General features: G+C 43.1%; 1 protein-coding gene across 1 annotated transcript in view; it reads left to right on the top strand.

Moving 5' to 3' along the window:
- ERICH6 (glutamate rich 6) overlaps positions 1–20,781 on the top strand; it is a 231,006-nt gene that overhangs the window by 135,504 nt on the left and 74,721 nt on the right. The window contains exons 11-12 of the mRNA XM_082251532.1: positions 14,454–14,539; positions 19,362–19,517. Of these exons, the coding sequence (XP_082107658.1) occupies positions 14,454–14,539; positions 19,362–19,517 (242 nt within the window). The remainder of the gene's footprint in view (positions 1–14,453; positions 14,540–19,361; positions 19,518–20,781) is intronic.

Genomic DNA, 20,781 nt, shown 5'->3' with positions numbered 1-20,781 from the left:
GTTTCCGACGCAGGGCTCGGGCAAGCATGCGGCCACACTTGTTGCCCTGTTCGTAGAATTTGTGAGAGACATGACGCAAGCGGGCTTGGGTATGCCTGTCTAAAAGACGGGAGAATAGGAGGCGCAGGTCAACCAGCTTAGCTAGCGCGTCGGGGGTGCCCGTCTGCTTGTGCGAAAGTTCAGCCTGCTGCAGAGAGGTCAGAACAAGGTTAAAGTCCGCCTGGCGTTCCCGTTTAAGCCTAGCCCCCAGGGAAATGAGCTCGCCCCGCACCACCGCCTTGTGTGCCTCCCATATCAACCCCCCACTCAGCTCATCCGATGCATTCTCCGCAAAATAACACCGCAAGACCTCCGAGACCCTGGAGACCACCTGCGAATCGTCCAATAAGTTTTCATTCAGCCTCCAGGTCCAAGACCTAGAAGAGCCATGGGGCAGAGACAGCTCCGTAACAACCGGAGCATGATCTGAGATCGTGATGTTACCAATGGACGATCGCATGAGGGACTCCAGGGTGGAGTGATCGATGTAGATGGCATCGATCCGTGTATACACCTCGTGCAGGGAGGAGAAGTAACTAAAATCCTTGTCCTGGGGATGAAGTACCCGCCAGGAGTCAATAAGGAGATGAGACTGTAGAGTCTTGCGGTAGTGCTTCAGGAAGGAGAATGAGTGGGAGGAGCGACCATGAGAGGTGTCCAGGAGTGGATCGGAGCAGACATTGAAGTCGCCGCCAACGATCAGGGAACCTTCCCTAAACGAGGCCAGGCGCTCAAGTGTCGCGTCGATAAAAGTAAGCTGACCCGTGTTGGGGGCATAAACAGATGCAAACGTGTACATCTTACCCATGATCATTCCCTTCAAGAACACATAGCGGCCTAGGGGGTCTACCAGGTGAGCCACCAGCTGGAATGGACATGCCCTATGGTTGGCAATAGCCACGCCCCGGGACTTGCTAATCGGGGAGGTGCTGTGGAACCACTGTGTGAATAGGTGGGAGGGAAGCTTCGGGAGAGATCTAGGGGTGAAGTGGGTCTCCTGCAAGAGGACCACCTGTGCCTTGAGCCGTTTCAGCTCCCACCACAGGCGGTTACGCTTATGCGGAGAGCACAGACCACGGACATTGTACGATATTACCTTCAGCGACGCCATCAGTAGACAAGAGGGGGAGGAGGATCCACAGGAGATAGCAGGCTCGTCTCAAAGTGCAGGGCAGTGGGCGGATCTAAGGCGGCAGGCACGGCAGAGGACCGAAAGAAAAAGGGAGGAAACAAAAGTATGAGACATGAGAGATCAGGAGAAGACATGTAAAACACAAAAAACATACAGGGGCCACTACAAGTGACCAACATAGGTTGCCGACAGGCGAGAAACCATCTAAGGTTCCGGCCGAGGGTGGGCCCCCCGAGGGGGACACAGCCCGGGCCGGAGCCATCGTCCAACAAAGGGGACTATAGAACCCGTTAAGGTAGGGCCTACTGGGGGGAATCGTGGGCCAACCACAGAGGCGGGGGGGGAGGCACTGCTCCCCAACTCAAAAAAAAAGGGGGGTACAAGGGGGGACACCCACCCCGCACCCGCCAGCCCTACACAAGCGTGTCACCAAACCCAGGGGCCATAATAAAAGTCCAACCCAACCCTACCCTGAGCAAAAACAGTCCCGCCCAGCACAAGTCCAGGGCAACAGGAACAGGGGCCCGAGTTAAGGGGACCGTGAGCAGCATCGGGGGGAACAGTGAGCTTCAGTCAATGGGAGGGACGGAGGGTGAGATACAAGGGGCCATCTGGGCCACCGGTCAGGGATCCACATCCGGGGCCGCTGGCGGCTGTACATCAGTGGAGCGCGGGCGGTTCCGCTTGCGTCGCTTGCGAGAGGCCGACTGCCAAGGCTGGGGCAGAGGCATTGCAGGGAGGTCAGCGACATTTCTCCAGTCGGGAAAGTCCACAGGGTCCAGGTCCAGGGCGGACAGGAACTCTGGTAGATCATCCTTGGTGCGGAGGGTGGCCGAAACCCCATTCCTGGAGGGCTGAAGATACAATGGGAAACCCCAGCGGTAGGTTATATCAGCAGCATGGAGGGACTCCAGGAGGGGGCGCAGAGGCCTGCGCTGCATCAGTGTGCGACGGGACAAGTCCTGGTAGAAATACAGGCTGGCACCATCAAATTCAAAAAAGGGCTTGGCGCGCATTTTCCGCATGATGCTGTCCTTGAGAGTGAACTTGTGGAGCTTGCATATGATATCCTTTGGATTGTTCACGTCCTGTGAAGGAGGCCGCAGGGCCCTATGAGCACTGTCAATCTCAATTGGAGCAGTGGCAGGGAGTTCCAGGATGGCTCGGAAGACATCAACCAGAGTGGGGATGATGTCTCTCGGTGCTGTAGCCTCAGGCAGACCGCGGATGCGGATATTACCGCGTCTGCTGCGGTTCTCAAAGTCATCCAGTTGACTCAAAAGGGCCTCTATTCTCCTGTCCTGGTCCATACACCGGGCCTGAAGCTGGGAGATGACAGGAAGGGCTGCATCCAGTCTCTGTTCCACCGTTTCCAGCCGGGACCCTAAGTGGGACGTGTCAGTTTTAAGCTGGGCAATATCCTCCTTAAAGGCAGTTTCCACCCTAGTGATAAATCTGTCCAGGTCAGCCTTAGTAGGCAGGGCCCAAATATGCTTCCTTAGATCCCCATCACACAAAAAGCCAGCGGCCTCAGAGCCCCCTCCCTGGGACTCCTGTGGGGAGGGGGGGGTTGGAGGGGAGAGGTGTACTCACGGACCGCTGTGGCGATAGTCCCTGGTCAGTGCTCCACGTTGGGCTCGCCTCTAGGTGAGGAGAGGCTGGCGCGGCCGCCGCCATCTTGGATGTTCGGTCCTCTCTGCCCCGGGTCTCCGGGAAGAAGGAGGGAAGGCGTCCCTGTTTGGTGCGATCGGGCCGCGGTGGTTGGGAGGCTGTCCGGCGGCGCTGGGACATCGCTGGGTGAGGTTTGTGAGCCGGGGGATCCCGGGTTGCTGGATGAAAGCGACGGCGGGTGCGGAGCTCAGGCAGCGTGCGTCCTCACTCCTCCATAGTCAGGCCACGCCCCCTCCGCACAAACACATTTGACAACCATTTAATTTTTTCCTTCCACTTCACAATTATGTGCCACTTTGTGTTGGTCTATCACATAAAATCCCAATAAAATACATTTACGTTTTTCATTGTAACATGACAAAATGTGGAAAATTTCAAGGGGTGTGAATACTTTTTTAAGGCACTGTATCAACAAGCATGTGTACATAGGTTGATGGATTATCAGCTTAGGAACAGCTAGTTAGACTGTTAATATACATTGTCTTATTTTCTTTATATTTAAATGATATTTAACAAGTTGCAAACCACCCACTGCATATTTACTGCCGCAGGGCAGCCGCTCTGTGCCAGATCACGTACCTAGTATGTGATCAGCTCTTCTGAGTAGGAGGTGCACGTGCACGCGCACGCCCACCCAGCGGTGCCAAGATTTGCTCCAGCACCCCCAATGGTTTTTGGTCTGAACCTGCTGATTGTTACTGGTGAATCAGAGATCATCATGTGCCTGTGTTTATAAAACACAGGCACAGGATGTGATAAGCTCTTCTCTTGTAGAGCCCTTTTTGGTTCCAAAGAGAGAAGAGACAACACACAGTGAGTAAAAGCAGCATACTTCACACAGTAAAACACGTAGATAGTCACATTTAATCCCCTGATCACTGGTACAGTGTACCAATTTTTTACTGATCACTGTATTAGTATCACTGCGTTTGGCCCCTCTGCCCCCCCTTCCCTCCCTACAAGTGCAGTGTCAAGAGATCACTGTCACTTCTGATACAGAGCACACAAAACTGCAACGTTAGCAAAGTAGCGGTTCAAGCAGTCCCTGACAGCCAGGTGCTTTTTTTACCTGTCAGTCGCACTAGGTACCTGTAAGTTTAGTGGCCAAAATGTCCAACAAAATGTACATTAGTGAAGAGGCCTACAGGATTTTGAGCATGACAGATGAGAGCAATGGGGGGTCCTCAATGTCAGAATCAGGTTCAGAATACAAACCTAAAAAGAGCAACGGCAGATAGCTCTGACGATAGAGTAGTGATCTCTGCTAAGGTCAGGTGTACCTGACACCGTGATCAGGTTGCTGAGGTGGTACAATCGAATGATTCTCGTATGCAGCAGAGTGCCAGTACTAGTGCCGCTCTACTTCCTGGTGAACTGATGAGCATCAGTGGCCTAGTACAACCTGGTCTTAGACACACCAGCCCTTCAGTAACACTATTGCGAGTCCCATAAGTGCAATTCAAGCTGGTGCGGTGGCTAGCACAAGTAGTGTCTCGCAGCCACCAAGAATTTGAACACAGTCCCAATAGAGTCTATAGTGCCCTTCCCGCTGTGTTTGCAAATCCTGATTGGGAGCCCACAGATTATGCAGCGCCCGTGCTTCCCCCATTCACTGGCCAACCCGGAATTCAAGTGGAAACAGCAAATTTAACACCCCTTGGATTTTATTAGCTGTTTTTATCTGAAGATCTGTATGGATCTATTGTGGACCAAAGCAATTTGTATGCGGAACAATTTATTGCCGCAACACCAGACACTTAGAATGGAAACGTATCTCGGTTTCCAATTTTAGGACATTTTTGGGCCTAACCCTCGATATGGGCATTACTAAAAAGAATGAGTTGTGGTCATATTGGTCCACATACCCAATTCATCACATGCCCATGTTCTCTGCTGCTATGGCCAGTCAGAGATACAAGAATATTATGCAATTTATGCACTTCAGCGACAATTAACTCTGTCGTCCTCGGAGTGACCCTAAATATGATCAGCTCCACAAAATTCAGCCAATCGTAAATAATTTTAACCAAAAATTTGAAGCCTTGTATACCCCCCAACAATTTGTCTGAGTAGACGAGTCCCTCGTTAATTTTTCTGCCTCCCCTGCTTTCAAACAGTTTCTCCCCAGCAAGCGTGCCAGATATGGGGTCAAAATGTATAAACTCTGTGAGAGGGCACCAGGTTATTCATGGAGTGTCCTGATTTACGAGGAAAAAGATAGAAGCATAGAGCCCCGTGACTGCCCAGACTACATAGGAAGCAGTGGCAAAATTGTTTGGGACTTGGTGTCACCTTTATTCGGAAAGGGGTACCATTTGTACGTGGACATTTATTACACAAGCGTGCCACTTTATAGACACCTTTTTGAATTTCGAATCGGTGCCGTGCGACCTAATCACCAGGGCTTCCCCCAATGGCTTGTAAATTTCTGAATTAGACGGGGGGAGAGAGCCTGCTTGAGAAATAAAGAATTGCTTCCAGTGAAGTGGAAGGACAAACGGGATGTTTTCGTCCTGTCTTCCATTCACGCAGATACAACAGTCCAAATTGTAACGGCGACTGGTGTTGTTGAGAAACCCCTCTCTGTCCAGAACTACAACCTTAACATGGGAGGGGTGGACTTCAATGACCAGCTGATGGCGTGGTACCTAATTTCCCGTAAAGCCAGATGCTGCATGCCTGCAGGTTTAGACATCATCTTGGTATCATTTTTTTCAGCCAGCAGTTGGTTTTCATGTAAAAGCAATCCTAGCGAATAATTAGCCACTTTATTGCTTTTACCGTTACCCCCCCTCCCACCGCCTTTCACGGTTTTCTCAAGCTCTCCTGTCCCGCGGGGGGCACCCAAGAATGCAGCCTGTGGTTCCAACAGCTGACCATAGAGCTGATCAGAGACTGGAATGGCTCCAATAATCTCTATGGCCTAAGAAACTGGAAGCTACGAGCATTTCATCACTTCGGTTTCTCTGAATGTAAACAGCACCATTTTTAAATTGGGAAAGCATCTTATCACACCGATCTTTGTGTGGTCAGATGCTTTAGGGCAGAGGAGAGATCTAGAGTCTAATGGATCCCAAATGTTTAAAAAAAAGAGTACCTGTCCCTACCCATTGCTATCATATGGTATATTTACATTCCCTGTGCTAACAATAAAAGTGAGGAAAAAAATAAATAAAAGGGACAGTGTAAAAACAAAATAAAAAAAGCAAAATAAATTTAAAAAAAAAGAAAAGAAAATTAAAGCATCCCTGTGCCCCTGGAGAACGCAAGCATCCGTCTCATGTCCTATGTAAACAGCAATTGCACCGTGCATGTGAATTATCACCGTGAATGTCAGATTGAAGGATTAAGTCTAGCATAGACCTCCTCTGTAAATCTAAAGTGGTAACCTGTAAAGGATTTTAAAGGCTTTTAAAAATGTACATAGTTTGTCCCAATTTAAAAAAAAAAATGCAACACCCAACATTTTATTCTGTAGGGCCTCTGCTTTAAAATGAATTAAAAAGTTTTGGGGTTCAAAGTAATTTTCTAGCAAAAAAAAAATTGTGAACAAAAAGTGTCAGAAAAGGCTTGGTCTTCAAGTGGTTAGAAGAGTGGGTGATTTGTGGCATAAGCTTCTAATGTTGGGCATACAATGCCAGGACAGTTTAAACACCCCCCAAATGACTAATTTTTAGAAAGTTTTTTTTTATCCAAAGGTAATTGCTGAGAGGCATTTTGAGTCCATGGAATATTTTATTTTTTGCCACAAGTTTCTGGAAAATGAAAAATTCAATTTTTTTTTTTTCTACAGAAAGTTGTCAATGAAATTATATATTGCTCACACATGACATGGGTATATTTAGAATTACACCCCAAAATACATTCTGCTGCTTCTCCTAAGTATGGAGATACCCCATGTGTGAGATTTTATGGCAGTTTACAGGACACTGAAAACCAATCACCGCCTTCAGGCTTTTTAAGGCAGTAAATTGCTAATTTCACATCCTCACTGCCTATCTCTGGCAAGATAACACAAACCCTACCAAATGACACCTTTTCGGAAAGTAGACTTCCCAAGCTATTTGCTGAGAGGCATGTTGAGCCCATGTAATGTTTTATGTTTTGCCACAAGTTTCTGGAAAATTAAAAACTGTGTTTTTTTTTTTTTTTTTACACAAAGTTGTCAACCCCTTTTCGGAAAGTAGACACCCCAAGGTATTTCCTAGGAGGCATAGTGAGTATTTTGCAGATCTCATTTGTTGCCAACATTTTTCAAAACCTTGTGACAAAAAATGAGATCTGTAAAATACTCAACATGCCTCTTAACAAATTCCTTCACTGGAAGCAGTGAGTGCTGCCAGCATTGCTGAAGAGGTTGAAGGGGTGGGGGTGAGCCTGTCAGTGCTCAGACCATATGTGGCACACTGTATCAAATTGGTCTGCATGGCTATCATCCCAGAAGGAAGCCTCTTCTAAAGATGATGCACAAGAAAGCTTGCAAACAGTTTGCTTAAGACAAGCAGACTAAGGACATGGATTACTGGAACCATGTCCTGTGGTCTGATGAGATAAACTTATTTGGTTCAGATGGTGTCAAGCGCGTGTGGCGGCAACCAGGTGAGGAGTACAAAGACAAGTGTGTCTTGCCTACAATCAAGCATTGTGGTGGGAGTGTCATGGTCTGAGGCTGCATGAGTGCTGCCGGCACTGGGGAGCTACAGTTCATTGAGGGAACCATGAATGCCAACGTGTACTGTGACATACTGAAGCAGAGCATGATCTCCTCTCTTGGGAGACTGGGCTTCAGGGCAGTATTCCAATATAACAACCCTAACACACCTCCAAGATGACCACTGCCTTGCTAAAGAAGCTGAGGGTAAAGGTGATGGACTGGCCGAGCATGTCTCCAGACCAAAACCCTATTGAGCATCTGTGGGGCATCCTCAAACTGAATGTGGAGGAGCGTAAGGTCTATAACATTCACCAGCTCCGTGATGTTGCCATGGAGGAGTGGAAGAGAACTCCAGTGGCAACCTGTGAAGTTCTGTAAAAATCCATGCTCAAGAGGGTTAATAATGGTGGCCACACAAAATATTGACACTTTCGGCCCAATTTGGACATTTTCAGTTAGGGGTGTACTCACTTTTTTTGCCAGCAGTTTAGACATTAATGGCTGTGTGTTGTTATTTTGAGGGGACAGCAAATTTACACTGTTATACAAGCTGTACACTCACTACTTTACATTGTAGCAAAGTGTCATTAAAACGAAAGACTAAAAAGACATTAAAGACTAAAAATAAAATACAAAAAATCACTATGGTTGTGCAGTACCCTCGGTATGAAACAATTATACTAGAAAAAACACCCAGGATGGTGTTTTTTTTGTTCTAGCGTAAAACAAAAAAACAAAACAAAAAAAAACTTTATTTAAAGAGCTTGAAGGAGAAGGGCTAATCTTGCAATTTGCAGAATAATAACATAGTTACATATAGTTACATAGTAGTTGAGGTTGAATAAAGACAATAGTCCATCCAGTTCAACCTGTGTAGGTGTGTTTGGCCATAATCATCTCACATATCTCACATACCCCTGAATGTTTTGATCTTGGAAATGTACATCCAAGAGTCTTTTAAACATTTTTTGCTTGTTTAATTTGCAGAATAAGCCTTAACTTGAAACAAAAAACTCAAGGGCTGCCATTTTTTACCCATTTATCAATCTTGTTTTTAATGCTTTTATATACATGGATTCTCTAAGTTTTACATGCAGTGCCATTTATCTCACCAGCAGATTTGTTGATTCTGCAGGATATTTAAAAATACGCACTGTATTAAAATTATCAATGGCTTTTTTTTTTTTACACTTAAATTTTTTATTGATTAATAATCAATACATACATAAAGAAGAAAAAATAAACTAACCAAACCCACAATACTCATAAAAAAACAACAACACACACAAAGGAGAGAAGAAGAAAAAAAAAAAAGAAAAAAAAAAAAGAACCCCACTCCTAAACTGCCATGTCTATTCCATCCCCTTGTAAGCTCTTATATATATCTAACGACTTAAAGTGGATCCATGGTTCCCATAGCTTTTTAACTACTCTTGTATTCTCCCTAGCTACCGCGACTAATTCTTCTAAGTCATAAATTGAATCCACCGCTCCCACCCATTCCTTCAAAATAGGTATTCTAGTCGACTTCCAGTATTTAGGAATAATAGATTTCGCAGCATTCAACATATGCCTTACCAACGACTTTTTATTCGCGCTAAGTGACCAACCTGTTATATTCAGAAGGCAACATTCAGGGGTAAGATCGACCGGAATATTAATTATTAATTGGATCTGCCTCGACACTTCTTTCCAAATTTTTTTTATGTCTATACAGCTCCACCATATATGTACCATTGTGCCCTGATCCTTGCCACATCTCCAACACAAATCTGATATTTCTGGATACCATGCATGTAGCTTAACGGGTGTATAATACCACATTGTCAAAATTTTATATGCTGTCTCTTGTATATTTGAACTTATCGAGCATTGGTGCGCCATGATACAAGCATTAGACCACTGGGTGTCAGAAAATGAGGTTTGTAATGCTAATTCCCACTCCACCTTATATTTAGAGCCTAGATCCAAAACCTGCGTTTGTATCCGATCATACATTTTTGATGTTAATTTCTCAACCGGCTTACCCTCAAAACACATGACCTCAAATTGTGTCAATTGTCTAGAGAAATTTGACCGATTGATCGGGCTCCCAACATAGCTATGAAGTCTAAGATATTGCCAGTAAGTAAACTGGTTTCCAACTACCTGAGTTCGCAGCTGAGTGTAAGGCCTAAGTCTTCCTGCCTCCATACAGTGAAATATCGTCAAGGGCACTGTCAATTCTCCACCACCCGTTTCTATCACCCTCTTATTTCGTGCCCAGTCCATCTTGCCCTCCAAGGGGGTCAATGGACCCGGAACGGAAACCAAATCCCTATGCTTAACCACCTTATGGAATATCTCTAATGTGGGTCCGATGGTTGGATGTATTCTAACTTCCAATGGAAGTAATTTATATGGGATCCATGGTAGAAATCTTAATGGTAATGTAGATTGCAAGCTTTCCATATTCACCCAATCTTTACATTTAGAGTGACAATTCCAATCAACGACCCTTGATAAAATTATCAATGGCTTTAATGTCATCACTAATTTTGTGTGAAGTTTATTATGAATATAACTGCACCAGGTCACATGTATGTTAATGACATCAATAGTCCAATATGGTACAGATGTACAAATTAAAGTTTATGTGAAACCATTTACTAAAATGACATATAAGCTTGAACATGGTAATGTAATTTCAAAGTACCTTTCAATATTTTTAAATCTGAAACGTACATTATAATAATAGCTGGTTATCCTGTCTTTATCCAGTGCTGTGTCTTTGCCTCCCAGTTGTGCTCCTCTATTGTCACTTTGTTATATGCAGTCCCAAAGATGACAGCAATGGCCATGTTGACACATATTGTGCAGTCAGGGTCCACAATGCTCAATATCAGGAAGCCCACTGAACTGCACTGATATTCACTCATCATTGGCATGTAGAAAGAAAGTGACTACAGATCAGCCGCTCTGAATTGTCTGGTTTAGCAAACCAAATGTCACCCAATTCTAGTTTACATATACTTTATCGGTTAGAAAGAATGTTTAGGCCCCATTCACACCTAGTGTGTTGCGGTAGCATACATAAGGTAATGTGTGGTATTCATTTTGAATGGGCTAGCAACACACAGAAAATTGGTCTTGTACTATTTTTTTTAACAGTGTTGCACAACACATAAATGATTAACATGTTTGTTTGACCACTTAAGGATCCAGCCTAATTCTGACACTTGTTGCTTACAAGTTAAAATCAGTATTTTTTTTACTTAGAACCCCAAACATTGAATGGCGACAAACTATGGTACTTAAAAATCTCAATAGGGGACGTTTTAAATTTTTTTTATCGGTTACCAGTTGAGAGTTACAGAGGAGGTCTTTTGCTACAATTGTGGCTCTCACACTACCCTGACAGTTGCGGTGATACCATACATGTTGGGATGAGGGCACTTTTTTTTTCTTATTCATTTATTTATTTATTGAAACTGTCCTTTTAAAAAAAAAAAAAAGTCTGATCACTTACATAGTTACATATTAAGTCTGGTTGAAAAAAGACACAAGTCCATCTGGCTCAACTAATAAAAAAAAAAAAAAAAATAGTATTGAAAGTTGATCCAGAGGAAGGCGAAAAAACCCCAGCAAAGCATGATCCAATTTGCTGCAGCAGGGGAAAAAAATTCCTTTCTGATCCCCCAAGAGGCATTCAGATATTCCCTGGATCAACTTTACCTATAAATATTAGTACCCATATATATTAAGTACACCCAGGAAAGAATCCAGGCCTTTTTAAAGCAATCTAGTGAGCTAGCCAGAACCACCTCTGGAGGGAGTCTATTCCACATTTTCACAGCTCTTATGGTGAAGAAACCTTTTCCGTATTTGGAGGCGAAATCTGTTTTCCTCTAGACTTAAAGAGTGCCCCCTTGTCCTCTGTGTTGACCTTAAAGTGAACAACTCAACACCAAGTTCACTATATGGACCCCTTATGTATTTATACATGTTGATAATACCCCCCTTAATCTCCTCTTCTCAAGAGAGAATAAATTTAGTTCTCTAATCTTTCCTCATAGCTGAAAGGCTCCTCCATGCCTCTTATCAGTTTGGTTGCCCTTTTCCAGTTCCCCGATATCCTTTTTAAGAACTGGTGCCCAAAACTGAACTGCATATTCCAGATGAGGTGTTACTAATGATTTGTACAGGGGCCAAATTGTATCTCCCTCTGGAGTCCATGCCTCTGTTAATACAAGAAAGGACTTTGCTTGCTTTGAAAACCACAGCTTGGCATTGCATGCTATTATTAAGCTTATGATCTACCAGAACACCCAGATCCTTCTCCGCTATGGATTCCCCCAGTTGTACCCCCCCAGTATGTATGATGCATGCATATTCTTACCCCCCCCCCCCCCAAATGCATAACTTTACATTTATCAACATTAAACCTCATTTGCCACATAGTTGCCCAATGAAACAGTGCATTGAGGTCAGTTTGTAAGCTGGAGAAATCCTGTAAAGAAGTTATTCCACTGCAAAGCTCGGTGTCATCTGCAAAGACTGAAATGGTACTTCTAATCCCAGACCTTATATAATTTAAAAAGATATTAAAAAGTAAGGGTCCCAACACTGAACCTTGGGGTACACCACTGATAACCTTAGACCATTCAAAGTAAGAATCCCTTGTGAAAGTAATAGGCAGTGACAGGTACATTGGCAGCCGAGTAAACCGGAAGTCATGTTGTGGCGTCGCTTCTGGGTTACTACATCGGAGACCCAATCAAAGCTGATCCGGCTTTGTTGGGGACTCCAACCAGCCAGCTGACTTGCTGGGTGGTCGTTCGGGTCTCCCAGTGTGATAGGAAACCCGGGTGGAGCGGCTGACATCCCCTTCTGCTCCTTGTGATAACAGCCGAGCGGCTACTTAGCCACATCAGTTGTTATCACCTGAAAGCCAACATCCGCTCTAAAAAACGGCTTCAGGCTTCACCCTGGTACAACCACTTCAACAAAGTGATGTACAGGTACGTTGTTTTGTGGGAAGTGGTTAAAGTGCACTTCAATGAAAGGTTGTTCTGCACTGCCTAGGTGTGTTGGGGTACTAGGGAAAATGAATGGCACCACAACACACCACACTGTGTTTATTAAGTTGCCGTGCATTGCAATAAAGCATGGTACAATGCGTGTTTCACTGAGCACAACCGCAACGCACTAGTGTGAATGGGTCCTTTTAAAAATCCGTACTTAGCTTAATCTACCTAAAAAAATAATGAAAAAAAAAATACCAGACAATTCACGTAAAAAATCAGAACCCTGTAAACATTTTGAGTACATTTCCAAAATACAATACTTTTTTTTTGGTTGCTGCAAACAAAGCCATGCAAATACTTAGTTTTTGCCCCTTTTGTGCCAACTGCACCACCAAAATTGCTGGTTTAGGCCTTGTTCACATAGGCGTATTTAGTTGGATGCCTGTGCAAGGACCGTGTTTGGCCCCACAAGGATACATGGGTGTTTTTTGCATCCCCGTGCAGGCAGTCCTATTAGTGTCAATTTGGGTGCAGTGACTGCACAGACACAGCCGCTGCTCCTAATTCGACATCAGTGCAGGTGCATGCTGGTGGGGATTCCTGAATGCAGACAGTGCATGTTTGGGGACCCGCACTCACACAGATGTCAAGTTGGGAGCAGTGGCTGTCTGTGCAGCTGCTGCGTCCCAATTGACATGAATGGAACTGCCTGCACGGGAATGCACGAAACACCTGTACATTCTTGTGTGGCCAAACACAGCCCTCGCACAGGTGTATGTTTAAAGCAGCATTAAATCCAAAAGCAAATATTTATTATATTGCAGCTTACCAATTCTTAGATGTGATGGCTGCACACATTTTCTATTTTAGGCATTGTTTCATTTTCAGCCAGTAAGTCTATTGTTTTTCAAAAGGACACACTCTCCTGCAGATGTAGCAGTTACAGGGCAACTCTTATGACAAGCCATGTAACTCTTACTGTTGTACCCTTTTAAAAAGTGTGAGCTGGAGTTTGGCTTCCATTTTTTATTGTATTTAAATCTGCCAGGCTGACAATGCTGTTGTCCAAAGGTGCCCCCTGTGCTCCTTCATCCAGAGTGGGGGCGCTCTAATGCAGGAGGTGTTACTGGCCAGATCTCCAGGTAAAAACACAGGGAAAGAAGCCTAAAAAATAAAACAAATGCAGCCGCCACATCTAATGATTGCTAAGCTAAAAATATTACATTTTTAGTATTGGGTTTAATAAGTACACCCACGTGAATGTGGTATGAATATATAAATGCAGACAAATATTATAGAGCTATTTATTGAATACTGCATACTACTGGTTTAGACAGAAGGGAAGTAGATCTGCAAAATATTTTCTGTTTTATGGAAGCGCTTCTGTGTTTCTCATTATTCAAGTGGGGTGGCTTTTTGGTTCCTTTTAGCCCACTTTACCACAACATAGATGTCTGGTTGTTCCATAGTATTTGGTAAATAAGCGGTTTTAGATTTTTTTTTTTTTTTGTTTCTTTTTAATGCCATTGAGTTCTCAGGCCTGAGCAGCTTCCTGCTTTCAAGGGCTTTAAATGGATTATATTAAAATAACTAATTTATTCAAGAATCAAAAGACAGCAGCTTAAATAATACTCTAATATTACACCTCAATATTAATGTTCTGAGTGTGCTCTGCATCTTTATTTAACAGTTTATTCTACATTATAAAAAGTTAAACAGGAGGATAAGGGACACTTCAAGGAGTGAAGTAACACACAAAAAAAACATGGTGGACAGGAAGAGAACCAGGAAGTGGCCAGTATCTATGGTGACCCATCCACTAAATTAGAAGTAAACTATCAATTTCCAGTAAATGCCCCTTTATTGTTTCACTTCCTTATGTCTATAGTTGTATTATGCTGATGATGATATACTGTACATGATATACATACAGATTTGTGCTTTATTTCAGATGAAGCCAGCGAGATTTGTAGAAAAATATTACAGGACAGGAAGCAAATTCCTCACAATGTTTCCAGATGGGACTGCACAGATTTTGTATCCTTTGTGTTCTAAACTTTATTATTGCTTTACTACAGATGCCCTGTTTGTATTTGTGGGGTATGGACAGCTTGGACCAATGATGCTATACCATTGGTCCAAAGCTCCAAGCTGTCCATTAACCTCAGTGCCTCTGATAAGGAATCAAAGGCATTGTGAGCTCATCCTCTCATCCCCATTGCTGCAAGCAGCATGAGCCAGCTTGTATTTAAACTGGCCGCGTTGTATGTAGCTTCTGAGAGGCTGCGCAAGGAGCCCCGTATCTGCTGAACCATAGGTGCAAGGAGCCCCAAATTTTGACCAGATGTGGGGTAGGACTTCCGCTAACCCCCCCCCAATCTGTGACCCCAGGTAAACGAGCTTGGACCCTTGAAGCTCTGCCTCACCTGCTTCCCCTGACTGCACGTCCCTGCTCTCTAGTATAATACACCAAACTGAACAAAGTTCTGTGATACCAGCAGATGGATTGGGGACACAGGAAAAGGGGAGGATTGGAAAAGACAGAATCAAACAGCCTTTTTATATAATGCGCAAGATTAACCTGCTAGTTTCAGCAGGGAGTATAACAAGCATGCTTTTGTTGCATATACTTATTTTACTGTTGTGGGTTTAGTTACACTTTAGTAGGGATGATCGAACTTTTGAAAAGTTCGGTTCGACCAGAACACCCGAATTTCCCGAAAGTTCGGTTCGGATTCCCGAACCCCATTGAAATCAATGGGACCCGAACTTCGGGAATCAAAAAACACCATTTTGCCCTAAAACCTAATAAATGCCCCTAAAAAGTGCCTAGGGTTCTGGGTCATTCCCCAGGGACTATGAATCTGGCAAAAAAAAGTTCTTAAAAATTGTCGTTTTTGATAGAGAGCCAATTATTGAGAAAATTATTGGGAAAAAAAAATGAGATTTCTTTGGATTTAGTGTTTGTGGGGTCTAAAAATTGTACCTGTGAAGTTTCAGCTCTGTAGCATGTCCAGAACCAGAATTATAGCATGCCAAACCTTCAAAAATGACATTTTCGCTTAATCGCGCCTTTCTTTTGCACCTAATAAAGCAGATGTGTGTGATGCTTTTTGCAGTGGACTTAACGCTTACAACAAGAACAGGCGTTAACTTGTCACTGAGGCTTTAAGTCCACTGCAAAAGGCTTTGCTACTCTGCGTCACACACATCTGCTTTATTTAGCGACAACTTTGGGTCACATAGCAGTGTGCGTCTTGCAGGTGATTTTCACATTGCACAGTTCATAAAGCCTCAGTGACAAATATACATAAATTAAAATTCATCACAAAAAAAACCAGATTATTTTTCTTAGAATTTCAGTAGCGCAGGGATGGTGTTACCCTCCTTTCATAAAGTGCAAATAAATAAAGTGCATAAATTGCATAAATAATCCAAAACATCCAACTAAGCAAGAACAGAGTCCTTCAAAAGTCTTTGTTTATGTAGTGCCAGAGCTGGTGGTGGTGACATTGTACGGTGGTTCCTATAACTGACACCAATGACCCTGCATTAAAGGCACTGTGTATTGCTCTTGCACTACATAGACTTTTGAAGGACTCTGTTCTTGCTTAGTTGGATGTTTTGGATTATTTATGCAATTTATGCACTTTATTTATTTGCACTTTATGAAAGGAGGGTAACACCATCCCTGCGCTACTGAAATTCTAAGAAAAATAATCTGTTTTTTTTGTGATGAATTTTAATTTATGTATAATTGTCACTGAGGCTTTATCAACTGTGCGATGTGAAAATCACCTGCAAGACGCACACTGCTATGCAACCCAAAGTTGTCGCTAAATAAAGCAGATGTGTGTGATGCAGAGTAGCAAAGCCTTTTGCAGTGGATTTAAGCTTACAACAAGAACAGCCGTTAAGTTATCACTGAAGCTTTGGCAACTCTGCGCGGTGAAATTCACCTGCAAAACGCACACTGCTATGCGACCCAAAGTTGTCGCTAAATACAGCAGATGTGTGTATCGCTGAAATGTATTTTGCACAATAGCTGGCTAGCAAGCACGTATACCTGCTGTAGATCTATCAGCAGTGCAACATGCTCACTAGACGGAACCCTGACACTTAAAACTATCCCTACAAAAACTAGATTATTGAATCTAACTATAGTGGTATATAGTACCCTAACTACACAGCATATCCCTTTCCTCACACTAAAAGAACAGCTCCATACAGCAGAAGATCATTTCTAACTGACACTGTCCCTTTAAATTTTTTATTTTTTTTTCTAACTCAAACAGCACAATCGCTGTATTTCTAACTACACTAACAATCTTTCTGTAAGCTGACTGCTCTTCTGCTGATCTGGAGCTTTACAAGCAATTGGCTATGCAGCAGCGTTGTTTAACCCAGCAGGAGAAACACAAATGCTTCCAGTCTCTTCCAAAGCCTCTGTATTACAGTGCTAGAGGTTAGGCAGGGCTATGTTATATACTGGGGGGCGTATTCACTCCTGATTGGCCTCTGGTTCCCGTAGTCACTCCAATCACGTTCCTAGCAGACTCCTGCCCCCTCATTGGCTTTTACTGCGTTTCTGGGCCAATCACAGGCTTTTAAAGCCCACTTCCTGTCCCATTGCATTTTGGGCGGTTCTGGTGACCGTATTCCAAACTTTTACCGCAAAAGTTTGGAATTCGGCCGAATTTGGAACACCCAATGTTCGGGTCGAACCGATGGTCGACCCGAACCGTTCGATCATCCCTACACTTTAGGGCCTCCCTGACAGAATTTCAGGTCCTGCTCCCTTGCTCAAATGAGGGCTAGAATGTTTCTATGTAAAGTAGAAAAAATGAAGAAAAAAAAAACAGGGCAAATATAGCTGGCCAAGGTGGTCATACATGGGTCAGTTTTTTTTTCATTTAACTAGTGTGGATGAGTGGATGGGGGAATCCTCCCCACTGTATCATTGTATTTTGAGAGTGGGGAGTCTTCCCCTCCATCAGAATACACAGATCCCCACTGCAGCCTATTGCACACACACTTGTGGAATGGGGCCAAATTTTCAGTATTTAAAAATCTCCATAGGTGATACTTTTTTACAGGTTTCATGTTTAGAGTTATAGAGGAGGTCTAGTGCTAAAATTATTGCTCTCACTCTAACGCTCACAGCGATACCTCACATGTGTTGTTTGAATGCTGTTTACATATGCTAAAACAAGTCCTTATGCTGGATAAATTAGTAAACTATGAGAACTAATGACAGTGCTATATATAATCTATATAATCAGAGAATGGTTCAGGTTCTATTCTTTTATTATATAGAATACATATGGCACTTTCATTAGTTCTCACAGTTTACTAATTTACCAGCATAAGGACTTGTTTTAATAAAATCAGGACTGTTGGTAGCTATATAGAGCACGGTGTAATTTTTTTTTTTTTATTTCTGCATTCTGTAACAGCCCTGTACTTGACCAGTGAAATCTCAGCATTTACAGGGCTGTTACAGAATGCAGAAATAAAAAGTAAAAATCTGCTGTACAATAGATTATCTTCTTATTTGTGTGGGGGAATCTGATTGACTGCCTGCGTCCTGACGCGCGTGTGTTTTTAAGCGTAAGCCAATAGCCTGAAGATGAAGATTGCATTTTTCATCTCACATCGCTCGGCTACGCTGTGGGGATTTATTCACTAAATGCTGATGTTGGGGTTTATTCACTACATAATGTGGGGGTTTGTTCACTAAATAATGTGGGGGTTGTATCTGGCTCTGATACTAGCCAGTGCCTCACCAGCCACTGACCTCACAGCACATCCCTCCTAGAGAGCTTTTTTTTTCTTGGGATGGTGCATGTAATTAGCACAGGGCCATTCAGTACTGTCCAGACAGAGGGCCAGGGGTCCTGCAGCCTCATAAAACAGAGGAGAATGAAAACTCCTACAAGCTTTAACCAGACACTGATAGAAGTCACAAGACTGATATATACTGCTGATGGGAAAAGTATTTAGCAGTTTATATTTACTAAAATAATTGCATTTCCATGTTCTGTGTACTGTGGGAGACCAGATAGAGCAGGGGTGTCAAACTCAAACTCATTGGGGGCTGCATCAGCAATATGGTTGCCCTCAAGGGGCCAATTGTATATCTAAGACTGTATTTATCATATAAAATAATTGCCTCTGCATTTAACTATTTTTGGTTTTAAGTAATAATTAGCTCAGAGTTCAGGGGTGTGCTGTGTACAGAGGGCAGGTTCGGGAGCTGCCCTACATTTAGAATGCAGAGTTTAAGAGTGCGCTATGTAGAGAGTGCAGGGTTCAGGGTTGCGCTGTATACAGAGTGCAGGGTTCAGGGTTGCGCTGTGTACAAAGTGCAGGTTTCAGGGTTGCGCTGTGTACAGAGTGCAGGTTTCAGGGTTGCGCTGTGTACAGAGTGCAGGTTTCAGGGTTGCGCTGTGTACAGAGTGCAGGTTTCAGGGTTGCGCTGTGTACAGAGTGCAGGGTTGCACTGTGTACGGAGTGCAGGGTTCAAGGTTGTGCTGTGTACAGAGTGCAGGGTTCAGGGTTGCACTGTGTACGGAGTGCAGGGTTTAGGGTTGCGCTGTGTACGGAGTGCAGGGTTCAGTGTTGCACTTGTGTTTGCCACCTGTGAGATAGAGTGAATGCAGGGTCCTGGGTTTAGTAACACTTTAATCTGTACAATATGGGTATTTCAGCCTACTGTCATTTTGTTAAAACTGAAATACCAGTTTTAGATAGATTGAGCCTTTGAAGTCATTCAATAGGTATGACAGAGGCATATATGTACTGTAGCAAAAGCTTTGCACATTGTATTTATTTGGTTATTTGTCTCAATGTTCTTCAGTTATCCATCTGGTAACATAGCCATTGTAGTCGTTCCAAGTAATTTAAAGGAAGCAATCTGCATTGTTCAAGAGGATAAAGACCATCATGCAAAAATTCTGGCGATTTTTGGTTCTTCTGGGAAAGCTACATGTTATCATCCTAATGGGGTGGTATGGTATGTTTTTCAATGTTATATACCTTTTTTTTTTTTTAATAAGGGAAGAATGTATAAGAGAAAAAAAAAACAATAAATAATCAAACGTCTATACATAGGTAATATTTTTATTACACATAAACATGCTTTTTTTTTTTTTTGATTTACACTGCTTCAGCAGTCACTGATAATTGCTAATATATTATAATGGTAGCTGAAGAATACTGCTGGAGGATTTTATTAGCAGAATTATAATGCTGCTACTGGGAGACACAATGTTGTGATGAAGCTAGAGTGTCTATGATGTAAAGGCTGAAGAGGCTGCTATTGTCTACACTGACATTTTGATCACACCCAGCTCATCTCTTGCACATAGCACACTACCATTTATTTCTACATTAGTGCCACAGGATGCCCAAATCTTGTAGCACCCTTGCAATATCCTTGGCACTCTTCTTTTTATGTAAAGGAAAGCCAAACAAATGGGTGCACTCTTCTCTAGGATAACCACATTTCTTACAAATCTTCTCAGTTCATTTGACACAGAATAGTATATTAATTAGAACCTTAAAACATAGGGACAAGTGTCATATTATAAAAAAAAATATATATATATATATATATATATATATATGTATATATATATTTTTTTATTTAACTTAATTTAAAAAAATCCCAAAAAGGGTTAAAATGGAACTAAACTCTCGCAATCAATATGAACTATTTTTATTCCTTAGGGTAGCTTCACACTGCCCTGCTGCTCTTTGATAAAGCACAGCTGATCCACGGTTTTTGTGCGGGATGGCTGTGCTTTCCCGTACACTTCTTTGCTTCATCTTTGGTGTACTTTCTGAAACCACACCAAAACTGTTGGACATCATAAAAGTCTATGGAAAAGCACAACTAACCTGTACAAAATCCGTGGGTTAGCTGTGCTTTTCCCAAAATGCCCAAGTGCAGACAACACTGGGGCAGTGTGAAGCCACCCCTATGCTCCCAGCATTAGTAAATAGATAGGACGGTGTATTATATTTACATGTTTTATCTATTTTCTTTTGCATTTCTTCAGTTGCTTCATGTTTTTGGCCTAGTCCAAATTTATGTCATTCATCCCAGGAGCCTTCAGAGGGGATGAGGGGCTTTCTCAACTAAGCACAATCTCCGGGCTGCGTGCCTGAGCTAAGGGCAGATGGATTCCATGAAGTAAATATTACATGAATCATCTGCCCTTACTCAAGATGACCAAGGATAGAAATGCTAGTGGGTGTTTTTCAAAGTGATTTCT

This window comes from Pelophylax lessonae (genome assembly GCF_965119305.1).
Source record: "Pelophylax lessonae genome assembly, chromosome: 3".
In the NCBI taxonomy this organism is placed as follows: Eukaryota; Metazoa; Chordata; class Amphibia; order Anura; family Ranidae; genus Pelophylax; species Pelophylax lessonae.
Note: the sequence above shows the minus strand (reverse complement) of the source record. Positions and strands in the feature narration are given on the sequence as shown.